We start from the raw sequence: 14044 nt of genomic DNA, 5'->3' as shown, positions 1-14044 counted from the left end.
GGCAGAGAGAGAGGGAGACACAGAATCGGAAACAGGCTCCAGGCTCTGAGCCATCAGCCCAGAGCCCGACGTGGGGCTCAAACTCACGGACCGCGAGATCGTGACCTGGCTGAAGTCGGATGCTTAACCGACTGCGCCACCCAGGCGCCCCAGTGTTCTGTGAATTCTAAGTGTTTTATTAAGTAAACATCTACTACATTCACATGATCTGTACCCCATCACACAACTGACATTGTAGTGGCAATACAATTGTTGAATTGACCAATACATTAATGGCAAGATCCATACTGGAAAGAGTATGATTTTTGAGAATTACTTTTATGAGCCTCGGAATGGGCAAATTTTAGACACTTCTCCGTATTCTTTAACTTTAAATGGTATAGCTCTAAGAAGTTAGACAGTTCACTTAAACCTAAAAATTCTTCCCCTCTCATCCTGATTTTTTCTTCATTTTACACTTATCACGATAGTACAAAGAGAAAAATATGCATATCCTAAGAGCACAACTCAGTAATTACTATAAACTGAATGCATTGAAGAAAGGAGCACCCACATCAAGAAGACATATTAACGGCAGAATAGGATATTCTGCCCCCCCTTCCAGTTATTGTCCCCACCCATCATCTTCCTTTTATTAGTATCGACTGGCTTTGCCCAGTTTTTTTATTTCATGTAAGTGGAATCACAGAGAATTTTTAAATATCAGGCTTTCTGTACTTAAAATTTTGCTTGTAACATTAATTTCTATTGATGCATGGAGTTCTAAATTGTTTATGCTCTCTGGTGTATAAATTGCAGTTTGTAAATATACCACATTTTATTTATCCATTCAATTATTGGGAATTTGGGCAATCCTAGTCTGGAGCTATTACAGTCTTTTGGTGAACATATAAATATAATTCTTTTGGGTTAGTCTGTCTCTGAGCAGACTGCTATAGTTTGTTAATCCAGGATTAACTCTTGAAAATCTCCAAATCTGGTTAAGTTTGGCAACCATCTTAAATTATACCAACAAACTATATTTAATAAAATATAGGGAATTATAGTGTATCAATAAATAAAAAATGTACCACAGAACTGTCATGTAAAAAGCCAACATCCCATAGAGTACGGTTTCAAAAACTGCCTACAGGCCAAATTTGGGCCCCTGTCCAGGTCTGTAATAAAGGTTTACTGAAATACAGCCATGCTCATTCATCTGTGGCCACTTCTGCACTATGATGGCAGAGTTGAGTAGCTGAGACAGACCTCTGTCCCACAGGGCCTGAAGTATTTACTATCTGTCCCTTCATGGAAAAAGTTTTCTGGCTATACCACAGACCAATCTGACTGAGAAATACCATTAGTTTCAAAATAAGCATACAACATAATAGGACTATATTTAAAATCTGTATTATTTTGGCAGTAACAAAGGCTTTGTTATCTCGGATGGCATCAGATGCAGCATCAGAGAAAACAATGCCCCAGACCTCATAATTCCTTGGTTGGTTCGGGAGACATTGAGGAGAAGGGAATGAGGAACATGGTCATACATAGCATCTCTAGTTTCTAAGCCCTGGGTTTGAGAAGTTGGAGCTTTTCTGCAAGGATGCGTATCAACTGAACAAAACAGTCACTCTAAACCATGGCTACCATTTCAGGTGGGAGAATGCCACTCTGTGGCAGCAGGCTCCATTTTTCCCACCATCTTAGGGAATGCCTGTGACTGATCACTCTTATGGCGTAAACCTTTACGTTACATAAGTACACGTCTGCTTGGTGGAGCTGTTAGAGGGCAGAGAGGGAAGGTGGGAGAACACGGCTGCCCTACATTACCCCCCACTGCTCTACAGTCCCGTCACAACTACAGGAGCCTAGGAGGTTCTAAAAGTAAACTTCAGCTTGACATTAAAGTTTAATTAAGACTTGTAGAAGAGCTGCCTAGAAATAGACATTTATAAAATATTCTGGCTTGTACCCAAAGCATTAGTCACTGAACACCTTTGGGAAAGAAGTTGGCACTTAGACAAGCAACAGAAGGTGAAAGTACTGCATAAGCAGCTAGGTTCCAAGACAACAGCAAATTAAAGAGAAACACAATGTTCACATTTCAGCGGCTATACTCCTGGTTTATTTTCCATTTTTAAGCTATTTTGCCACATTACCATAATTACAACTCTACTCCCTTTTTTTTAATATACATCTTACTGTATCTTGATTCATTAACAAGGTGCCGTCAGAAAGATACCCACCAGCTTTTTATGTGAGACATAATAAAGGACCAGGTGCACATCTGGAAGTGCGACAAGGCTGAACCAGAGCTTTCCCCGGGAATCGTAGCTCATTCTTCATTAAAACGTGCATAATGCACACTTGAAATTTACAAAGCAGCCGAGAACCCACATAATTTAAACAAATCAAGGTACTGTGTACATACAGAATCATAACTTAATAAGTGAAAGAGGAAAGATAGAAAAATGATGTATTTCAGCACGAGGCTCTGTTTTCCCTGAGTATTATTTTATAAGAAATCCTCCTCAAGTCTTAGTGTAATGAATGCAGTTTGCCTTGATAGAATGAATTAATGCTTCATAGCTAATGTGTTTTTAATCAAGATGTTAGAACAAAATCTAATTGTAAACTGATAATGTACTTGTGTCAAGGTACAGGACTCATTTATTTTTGACAAAAACCTAGCCTGCAGCAAGTGGCCTATAGGTCCATGTGACAAATCATCCTCTTTTTTTCTTTACTACTGACCTCAGGAGAAAATAAAACACTGGAAAATTCTCATCAACCACAATATATCAGTTAACTGACATTTAAGAAGATTGCATTTGAATAGGGGCAAACTCATTGATGTCCCAAGAGGTACAGCAGAAGAACACAGATTGGAAGATACAGTTAGTAATTAGCATGTTTTCATGTATAAAGCATGTAATTCATCTTTCTAAAACTCTGAGATCAGTGAAGCATATATTCCTACCATCTCCGTTTTAAAAACAGACAATTTTGTTAGACTTGCTCTTTTGGGGACAAACAGCATAGTGGCAGAGGCTGTGCATTGCCCACTGTCCACCCAACAGTAATTTTCCTTCTTAGCTGCTAGAAGAACCCCAGATTATTCAGGCAGAAGGCTGTATTCCATTGAAATTTCAGAAGAGAAGCCCCTAGTTTAGCTTCAGGGAATGAATTATGATTGATCTAGAATGGTCATGATGATTCCATTCTTCACCAGGACAGATTCAGGGATGAGCATGTGACAAGGTCTCAATCAGAAGAAGAAATCTGTAAAGATGCTTCCCTTCCTAGAAAGGCAGCCTCAAGTGGACCCAGAATTTTACTCTTGCCCCTTTTCTCTTGTTGGGAATCTAGGTGCTGCTACAGCCATGGGGTGACCATGAGGGAAAAGCCAAGAGAACTAGAAAGATAACCATGCATGTCCCAATTTTGCTAGCTGCCCATTTAATCTGCAGCCACTTACTGCTGTATTTATTTTTAATATTTATTTATTTTGGGGAGAGAGACAAAGCATGAGCAGGGGAGGGGCAGAAAGAGGGGGAGACAGAATCTGAAGCAGGCTCCAGGCTCTGAGCTGGCAGCACAGAGCCCGACGTGGGGCTCGAACTCACAAACCGCGAGATCATGACCTGAGCTGAAGTCGGATGCTTAACCGACTGAGCCACCCAGGCGCCCCACCACCTTCTGCTTCTTATGCAACACAATTAAGTGCCTTCCTTGTTTAAGGCACTATTCATCAAGTATCCTTACTTGCAGTGAAATGCATTCCTAACTGATATGAATGCACTTGCTCAGGAAAAGCTACACCACTTGCCTGGGACACATGACTGAGGTAGACAAGGGAAGCAGTGTCATTTGTATCAGTAATCTATATGAAAGGCTGGATTTGAAACAGCCTATGTGATGGCTAATACCTGCTATTAGATTTGTGATCTTGATAAAACCATCCTTGTTGATCATTTTGCAGTGCAAGCCCATTTGATTGGAGTTTATTGTCCTGAGAATTTAGACATTCGGGGGAAGCCTCCACTTAATGAAGACATGAGACAGAGTGTGCCTGTGTGCTATATAGTTTGCTCTAGGCAGTCTGCTACCACAGTCCTCACAACTCATGTTCTTTACTGAGGAAATAAATGCATTTAGCTAAAGCAGGTTTCTGGCTCTGAGGCACATGAACACCGTTAGTATCAGTGGGGTTATATTCAGGGGAACGTATAGAACGAGTGGTCACGTGTGCTTACTATTACCAACAAGGGAGAGGGGACTTCTAGGTGAGAGAGGCATACTTCTGTCTGATAGCATAGAATTTGTTATAATGCAAAGCAATTTTCAGAACCCTTCATTGTGGGCCTAAAAGTTAATTAAGAGTTTTCATTTGAAAATTTCTCAAGTTATCATTTACCTAACAGAAACAGCCTGTAACTTTCCTAGTTGGTACAAAAGATGTGGGACTTATACCTTACACTGGCATCCTTGCCACCTCAAACCTCGTGAAACTAACAACTTCTGACCTAGTCAATCAGCGGCTTTCTTGGGACACAAAGAGACATTAAACTTTGGGCAAATAACCAGTACATATGTGGAGAATGTTTAGGATTCTTTGGCACTATTTCATTTTATCACCAAACTAAAACTTTTTTTTTTTAATTTTTTTTTTCAACGTTTATTTATTTTTGGGACAGAGAGAGACAGAGCATGAACGGGGGAGGGGCAGAGAGAGAGGGAGACACAGAATCGGAAACAGGCTCCAGGCTCTGAGCCATCAGCCCAGAGCCTGAGTTGGGGCTCGAACTCACGGACCGCGAGATTGTGACCTGGCTGAAGTCGGACGCTTAACCGACTGCGCCACCCAGGCGCCCCTAAAACTTTTTTTTTTAATTAAAAATTTTTATGTTTTTTTATCGAGAGAGAGAGAGAGAGAGAGAGAGAGAGAGAGAGAAAGAGAAAGCATGTGCAGGTGACCCAGAGAGGGTCAGAGGGAGGAGAGAATCCCAAGCGGGCTCCTTGTTGTGAGTATGGAGCCTGAGGCAGGGCTGGATCTCACAAACTGTGAGATTATGACCTGAGCTGAAATCAAGAGTCCGAAGCTTAACCGACTGAGCCAACCAGATGCCCTAACTTTATTATTATTATTTTTTAATCAAAGGCTGTACATATGCCAACAGCAATGTTATCAACAATAACTGTTAGGAACCTTTATGTATTCCAGGCTTTGTGCTATGCCCTCGGTTTGTATCACTGCATTTTATCTTAAAACAACCTTGTAGAGTAGGTATGATTTTACTTTCTTATCAATGAGGAAAGAGGTTTACAGAACTGATAAGGCTTCTCTAAAAAGGTCATTCAAATAGTAAATGGTAGATCCACTTGAACCAGGTTAGTTTGACTCCGAACCTGAAACTCAACTACAACATCACTGCCCACATTTTAGTTTGATAAGAAACACTCGTAGCCCTATGACTACTGAACATGTCTGGCCTGGCACTCATAGATTCCTATTTGGATGGTGTCTGGCCTGGAAAACTCCATTTCTCACAAGCATTACAGGTGATTCTCATAAAGGTGACTCAAAGGCCACACCTTCAGAAACACTGCCTTATCCTTCCCTGGCTGCTGTTTAAAATCACAATAAACTTGATAGATTTCAAGAAAAATGATCAAATTAAAAATGTAAAGTAGGTAATATAATTTATTGTGAGAGAATATCTTAATTCAATAAGATGTACTTTCATTCTTCAGGAAAGAAGCATCCATGGTGATATTTTCACATAAACTTCAACGCCCCATTTTTTCATCGGCCAGAGTGGTTGCAGAGAAAGGTGACAAAAGGGACAATGGGAGTGTCTGATTTATGAAAATGAAAACATGACTTATTTATAGCTTAGATAAGCTTTCCCCCACACAGCTCTTCTTATCAAAGGCCGGTGACAGCAAAAACACTAAGAAAACTAAGCGTTTGACAAAGAAAATAAATACATGAATGGGAAGGTTGTAAATTATTCATCTAATAACTCAACAAAGGCACCACATTACATGCTGGGGTACAAAGTAGTTAGTAGTCATTGTTTTTGGGCTCTTTGAACAGCTAATCTGGATAATTTAAGTATAAAGTCCAATTATAAATCAAATAGGTTAGGGCTTCTTGGCCCTCAACTGTGGATGCTCAAGGCTATACTGGCATTGACTAAGTGAAAAGAATTAATTTATTCTCTGCCATATGTGATCCCACCCCAGCAGGGTACTCAACACTGTTTGTCAACCTTTTTACTCATTCCTATCCCATTTATCCTAACAGCTCGTTTGAATCTTTTCCCATTCCCTTCAAGTTCTCAAGTCTTTTCTCAAAGCCTTCGCTTTCCATACATAAACTCCCTTTATATCCTGGCCATCCATGAATTCTCTGCATTTCCCTTCCTTCCGCACAGAGCTCTCTTAGTCTATTGTCAAGCACCTTTTCACAATTTCTTAGCTCAGGGTAAGGAGAATCTTAACTTCTCTCTAAGGCGAACTCCTGCATCTGAGTCTGACCGCATTACATACTGTTTCCTTAGGCCCTTGCTCTGTTCTCAGCAAACATCCATTAGTCACCTGTAGCATTCCAGGCACTGTGTTAGACACTGGGAGCACTGGGATGAAAAGCCAGAAACCTGCCTTGATGCAGCTCACAGGATAGCGTAGAGACAAACAGTAATGGTGGTGAGCCTAAGTGCAGTGGGACCAGGGTCACAGGAGGACTTGGGTTCGGGTAGCTGGAGACAAAGGGGGCTTTACCTAGAAAAGAGCTGAGATTTATAAGGTAAATAAGAATTAATCAGGTAGGTAAGTGGGAGAAACAAAAAGATACAGAGGCTCAGGGAAGCACGCGGGGCCAAGCAACTCTGAAGTATCCTGCCATCAATGGAAAAAAGTCCTGCAGCATTGCTAACAACACTAGGGAGTTTATGTCAGAAAGCTCACACTCTGGAATCACCCCAGGTAGAGGAACTAGAATACAAAACCAGAGGCCCAAAGGCCAGAAAGTGGGAAAGCCTGTGATCCAGGGAGGATATTGAGCGCCTGGTTTGCCTGGTTTGGAACAATAGTGGTAGAGATAGAAAAGTAGGACAGATTAACAAATACACCTTTAGGTGGTAGTATCACAGAACTAAGTAATTTATTGTGTTTCAGGGATAAAAGAGAAGAATGCAGGCTGAGCTCCAGGTTGTTGGCCTTGGTAACTATCGGTGTGTCATTGGTAGACAGTGACTGGGTCCCCAACAGGACCTGTCTTAGTGGACAGTTGCCAGTGTAGGTGTGGAACTCTGAGATACTGAGCAACAGCAGTGTAGACAGGCCAGGGGAGGTCACAGCTGTGGGCAAGATTACCCAGGGAAAATATGGGAGTGTGAGAAAGGGGTGAGAGAGAATGGTCCAGGAACCCAGGAGAGCCAAAAGCATGGATCCTCGAAAAACAACTGAGAAAAAGCTAGAGAAGTAGGAGCAGAAGGCGAGTTCTATGGCAACATGGAACTTAAAGCCAAAGATGTGCAAAAGGTGAAGTGAGCGGCTGTCAGATGTTTCAGAGCAGAGTTCAGGTCGAGTCTGAAAAGTGCCCCCTGGTTTTAAGAACATTTCTCTCTTGGATTTAGTCTTTCCTCTGCCTTTGACCCTCACGCGTGTTCATGTTTTTCCATGATTAAATAAATAACAGATTTCATCACTACATAAAAATTCTTTAGTTGAAACTACTCGTCCCCGGTATATTATTTTTCCCTTAAAACCTGACTGCCTACTACTGCAATGAAATTCCCATCTCACAATTTGCCAGGGACAGCCTTTTCTCACCCGCCAGTCCCATTCTAAATGCCAATTCCCATGACCTTTCCTCAGGCATTGTGGTATCTGATCTCTCTACAAAATTTTACGGTATTAAATCCCTCTTTCTATATTCTCCAGTGGCTATTTCACGATGGGTTTGGTTCTCTTCTTAGTTCTCCAAAGATACCTCTTCAGTTTCCCCCCGGGGACTTGCTATTCTTGTTAAGATCTTTAAATAAAATCGACTCCTCCCCAACTTGATCCTTGGTTCTTTTCTCTGAAATTCCCATCTCCACACATCTCCCCACCCCCGAGCCCTACATGCTCACAAACTGCTAATGGGAGAAGACTTCCAAATACAATCCTGAACTAGATTTTCAAGAGGAAAGCTGCATATATGGAAATCGCACCAGATTCAACATGCCCCAATTAAACTTGTTTCCTTTCTATCCCTACCTCCACAAAATCGTTTACTGTTTTCCTGTCCTGCCACTGATTCCTCTATCACCTCCTGTACACAGTGAGCCTTCAACCTAAGTTTAGATTCTCTCTCTCTGGTCCTCATTTCTCCTATCTTCCCTCTAGTACACAGAGCAATTTCCAAATAAGGTATTTAGACGGGATACAAAGTTGCAGTGGCTTATTTCCCATGATAAAATAGTAAAAGCAAGCAACCTTTATCTAATTTTCACTATGTCTTGTGGAGGCATTATTCTTGGCATGATACATGTATTTTCTTTTTACTGTCCCCCCATCCATGAATTTAGAGAAGCAAAGTGGTTTATTCCCTTTCAAATGTGTCGTATATACATTTAGGTATTTCTTTTGTTTTGTACATCAGTCTGACTTATGTAACCAGTTTGTGGATGATAAAAAAAAAAAAAAAAAACTAATCCTTATGTTAGTGGATGTTAGCCCGTTTTGCCACCTAAACTCTATTAACAGGCACTTACAATGTCTAAAACATAACTACAATAATGATAACCCAAGGCACAATTAAATCCTGAAATATCTCCTGAGTGGTCAGTAAAAGATTAAAACCTTGGCGCTCACATATTCTCATTCTTTCAAAAAGTGCTTAACTCTGAGTATATATGTTCAGGGAGGGATATACAGACCCCTTCATCTCTCTCAGCAGAATGTTGTTCAATTCATTGAATGCCTCTAATCCCCAAGGATTAGTCTCTTCAGAACAGACAAGCACACACCCGTTACCCATCTCAGTGAGGAACAGGAAACTACACTTACTTAAAAAATCCAATTCTCCCAGAAACCTGTAAGTCAGCAGAGCAATTTTGGTGGGCACAAAATCTTGCAAAATTTATCTGGAAGTAAAACAGAACAGTATTTTTTATGTTAGTTTAATAAGGAGGTATGCTTCTATGCTTTTTTTTTTTTTTTTTTTTTTTAGAAAGAAATTGCCATCTGTAGTACACGAGAAAAGTGAAATAAAATTGATGAACACCTCATTTTGTCCCTTTTGGAGTTTGATTTGATAATTAGTCACAGTTCCAATGACAAGTAACTGCAGGACTAAAAGGTACCAAGTTCTTCCAACAGGTTAACATAAAGCCTAGATGTGTTCAATGGAAAGATTAGTGTTTCTTCTACAATTGCTATAAAAAAATAAGTTTAGGCAGACTGAGGTAGTACCCTAGGTAGGTATTTAAAGCCTGTGCTGCCAGGGGGTCCTTCGCTGAATTCCTCTCAATTTTCTGGTGCTACCGTGCGATCCCACTTATGACTAAGAAGCATGGCATGCACTTTTCACAGGTGATGGGAGGTGAGCCTCCATTTAGTGAAAACAGCAAAATGTAGAAAGTTAGAAATTTTACTGGAGGACACCTGGAGCTAAATTAAATGATAGTCTATCCTAAGGGTTCCAGAACTTATTTAACTCGGAACATTTTAATAGGACCCAGAGATACTAAGAGGTATGTGGGAAGACCTGAGGTCTAAGATAGAGGAAAAAGAGGAGAGAGATAAAAAGGAAGCTAAGAGGAACAGGTAAAAAGGGAAAGATGCTGAGAGAAATCTACCAAGTCAGAGAAGGAGCTAGGTTCATTAAATGGGAAATGACTAGCATGTTGTCAGATAGGGTGTCAGACCACAGACTACCTCAGCCTGGGGAAGCAGAAGGGAAGTGTAAATCTTTCTCTAAATGATGAGGTAAATGTGATATTTTTCCTACCACTTTTACTTGTAAAGCAGGTTGTTCTAAAAATCAAAATGCAGGTTATTCTAATTTCTCTTTAACATTTATTTACTTTTGAGAGAGCGAGACAGAGCATGAGTGGGGGAGGGGCAGAGAGAGGCGGGGACACAGAATCTAAAGCTCTGAGCTGTCAGCACAGAGCAGGATGCGGGGCTTGAACCCACAGACCGTAAGATTATGACCTGAGCTGAAGTTGGATGCTTAACCAACTGAGCCACCCAGGCGCCCCCCAAAATGCAGATTATTCTAACGTAACTATAAATTGCTATGGTTTTGGCTTGTGTACTTACAATATTGAATTTTTCATTATTAAACATATTTAAAAATAGTTGATATTGACAATTGAAGTTCAAAAGAAGAGTGAAAACACTGATTTCCACAATTATACTCATAAGAGTATCAAGAAAACTTGCTCTTAAGTTATGTTCATTTGATCTAGTATTCTAGAGAGCAATGATTGTAATCTCGAATATCTTCAGGTGACTTAAGGGCAATTACTCTAAACAGGATATGAACTAGCCCTTTAAATGTCAAAACATAGGAGACTCTTAAAAACTGAGAACTGAGGGTTGAATGGGGGTGGGAGGGAGGGGAAAGTGGGTGATGGGCATTAGGAGGGCACCTGTTGGGATGAGCACACTGGGTGTTGTATGGAAACAAATTTGGCAATAAATTTCATATTTAAAAAAATAATAAATGTCACTTCTGCCTTTTACACTGTGTGCCATTAGCAAATGCTTTAAAACATGCCTCCAAACATCCTGTTGATGACACTGTTGGACAGTAAAGGTCCGAACAACTGGATTCCTGGGAGTAAACAATCTGCCAGTGAAATGGAGCTATTAGGGGATACACTAGAAAAAGCAGCCCACTGGTTAGAATGCAGGATCCATCTCAAAATGCAATGGGTCCTGGGATGTGGCTAAAAAGCCTATAGTTGAATATGAAAGTATCAAGGAAGGAAAATTAACATCTCACGTATATGGGAAACCGTTTCTTGAACTAAATGCATATGGAAACACACTCAGAGCTCAATATCCTAAAGGGAATATAAAAAGTAAAGAAAAGTGGAAAATAAGGCACAGCATAAATCTCTCCGTATATTAAGAAAATTGATTTAAAAAATTTTAAAGAATTCAGAAAGAGAATTCATTTCCCCAGAATTATGCAATATTTCAAAAACTGAGTTATATGCACATAATGTTTGGAACAAAGGAAAATATTCTTACCGTTTTTTCAATTCTGTCTTTTTCTTTCTTTTGCTGAAGAATTGGTTGAAGTGGGGGGAATTCCTCTGTACTTCGTTTACTGATGACGTGATGCCCAAGGTGGTAAGCAGCTTCAATCTGAATTGGGGTGAGGATGTCCCGCACATCTTTCTAAGGGAATATAAAACCATCAGTTAGAAATCAGAATAAGCATGTGAATCAAAAAACATAGACGTAAAGCTCTTTTCTTGCATTAAGGCCAAACATAGGAAAGGTAACCAAACTACCCTTTCATCTAAATTGTTAAAATACATTGAATGTGGGTTTTTTCCCCACATTCCATAAGCATTTATGTTTATTGGAAAAGACACAAAAAGTGTAAAAATAGAAAAAAACCTATCCGTCCTGTAATAGTTACATAGTTTTACATTTGGACATACTTTTGTGATATTTTCTTGGCATACCTGTCTTCACCTGACATTATATCATAAGCTTTTTCCATTACAAATTCTTTGTAGGGGCGCCTGGGTGGCACAGTCGGTTGAGCGTCCGACTTCAGCCAGGTCACGATCTCGCGGTCTGTGAGTTCGAGCCCCGCGTCGGGCTCTGGGCTGATGGCTCAGAGCCTGGAGCCTGTTTCCGATTCTGTGTCTCCCTCTCTCTCTGCCCCTCCCCCGTTCATGCTCTGTCTCTCTCTGTCCCAAAAATAAATAAACGTTGAAAAAAAAAATTTTTTTAAAAAAACAAATTCTTTGTAAATCATTTCAAAGAACTAATCAACATTTTAGTCTATTTAACATTTCTGTGTAGCAGACCTGTAGAAATAAGAGATCTCTCTCAATTTATTCAAGTTTTCTTTTTATATCTCTCAGTAACGTTTTAATTCAGTGTGATTCATTTGATTTTACATTTATTATTAAATATATCATTTTCTTTGCTATTCTTTGTGGAGCTTTTCCAATTATATTTCTAAATAGATTATAAATGGTATGTAGGAAAGTTATTTCCTGTATTTTCAGTTAGGCATGCAACTTCAGCTCAGATCACGATCTCACAGTTTGTGAATTTGAGTCCCGTGTTGAGCTGTCAGCACAGAGCCTAGAGCCTGCTTCAGATTCTGTGTCACCCTCTCTCTCTTCCCTTCTTCCACTCATGCTCTATCTAAGATAAATAAACATTAAACAGTTTTTAAATTATTTTTTATATGATTATTCACTAGCCTCCTCATTAAAAAAGAATATACTACAGAGGGAGTAGTCAGGATGGCAGTGTAGTAGAGGGACCCTGGGCTAGTCTTGTCCTTTGAACACAGCTAGAGCAATATCAAATCATTTTGAACACCTAGGAAATCGATCTAGGGATTAAGAGAACAATCTTCATAATTTGAGGTATGAGGTGCAGAGACGTGAGGTGGGGGAAAGAAAAGCTATAGTGCCATGTAGGGTAGGGAACCCTTTCTGCACAGGAGAGAGAGAGAGAGAGAGAGAGAGAGAGAGAGCGAGCAAGAGAGAGAGCGCACGCACGCAGGAGCAAGAGTGTGTGAGCATCCCATTGGGTTTAGGCAAAAAAAAAGCATTCCCCTAAAACCAATGACTGGGGAATTGGGAGGAATGGACTATCACAAGTTTTTGCCAACATTAGAGCTCAAATTCTGAGGTTCTGGAAGTTCGTGCCATTCACTGGAGTTGATCTAGGAGGGTGTCGGTGCTCCTGGGGAGAAGGAGGGTAGAGGCCCCTGAGAGTGGACGGAGTGGTATGGGGATCCCCTGGGTCACTCTGGGAGACAACATTCTGCTTCCTGGAGTGCATTTGGAAGGATATATTTCCTAAGGACAAAAGACCTGGGTGGCACCTTTGAGTAGCCATTCAACAGCAGGGGATAGAAGCATGTGCAGAAGGTAGATAACTGGTTGCAGCTTTTCTCTGTGCTTCACCATAAACTCCAGGCACCTGCACAGCCCTGCAGCTGCTTTTCTGGGACAGAAAGTCACCAGGCACAGCACTGCAAGGCTCTACTCCAGAGAAGAGGAGTGTAATCCTTTAAGATTTAGAGTTTTGCAATAGCCAAATTATGGAAAGAGCCTAAATGTCCATCAACTGATGAATGGATAAAGAAGATGTGATTTATATATACAATGGAATACTACTTTGCAATGAGAAAGAATGAAATCTGGCCATTTGCAGCAACGAGGATGGAACTGGAGGGTATTAAGCTAAGGGAACTAAGTCAGCCAGAGAAAGACAGATACCATATGTTCTCACGCATATGTGGATCTTGAGAAACTTAACAGAAGACCATGGGGGAGGGGAAGGGGAAAAAAAAGTTACTAAACAGAGAGTGAGGGAGGCAAACCATAAGAGACTCTTAAATCCAGAGAACAAACTGAGGGTTGATGGGGGGTGGAGGAGAGGGGAAAGTGGGTGATGGGCATTGAGGAGGGAACTTGTTGGGATGAGCACTGGGTGTTGTATGGAAGCCAATTTGACAAATTATACTAAAAAAAAAAAAAAAAAAAAAAAAGATTTGGCGTTTTGAATCCCAGCCGCGCACAAAAACTAAAACACAGAAGAGCTGTGACGCCAGGCATGTCAGTGGCCCAGGCACAGACGGGTTGAGTGCAAGGATCTGATGGAAGTCTGGGGCGCAGGAGGGGAGACTGTGTGCGTGTCTGTAAGGGTTTCCTGAACAGTGGCTGGTGAGAGCTCCCAGACCTGGGGACTAGAAAGCAGAGTAACGCCATCTTCCCCCCTGCCTACCAGTGGGGTTGGACTTCAGTGAGGAACACAGTGCCCCCAGTGGAGGGTGGAGTCACTTATACCAAAC

General features: G+C 40.8%; 1 protein-coding gene across 1 annotated transcript in view; it reads right to left on the bottom strand.

Annotated features, from left to right (window-relative positions):
- The window catches only part of ITGA4 (integrin subunit alpha 4), a 95098-nt gene that overhangs the window by 19640 nt on the left and 61414 nt on the right, over positions 1-14044 (bottom strand). The window contains exons 16-17 of the mRNA XM_043577206.1: positions 11242-11391; positions 9046-9122 (exon numbers count right to left, since the gene is read on the bottom strand). Coding sequence (XP_043433141.1) covers positions 9046-9122; positions 11242-11391 — 227 coding nt within the window. The remainder of the gene's footprint in view (positions 1-9045; positions 9123-11241; positions 11392-14044) is intronic.

Source organism: Prionailurus bengalensis, chromosome C1, assembly GCF_016509475.1.
Source record: "Prionailurus bengalensis isolate Pbe53 chromosome C1, Fcat_Pben_1.1_paternal_pri, whole genome shotgun sequence".
NCBI classification, from domain to species: domain Eukaryota; kingdom Metazoa; phylum Chordata; class Mammalia; order Carnivora; family Felidae; genus Prionailurus; species Prionailurus bengalensis.
This window is presented reverse-complemented; position numbering and strand designations above follow the sequence as displayed.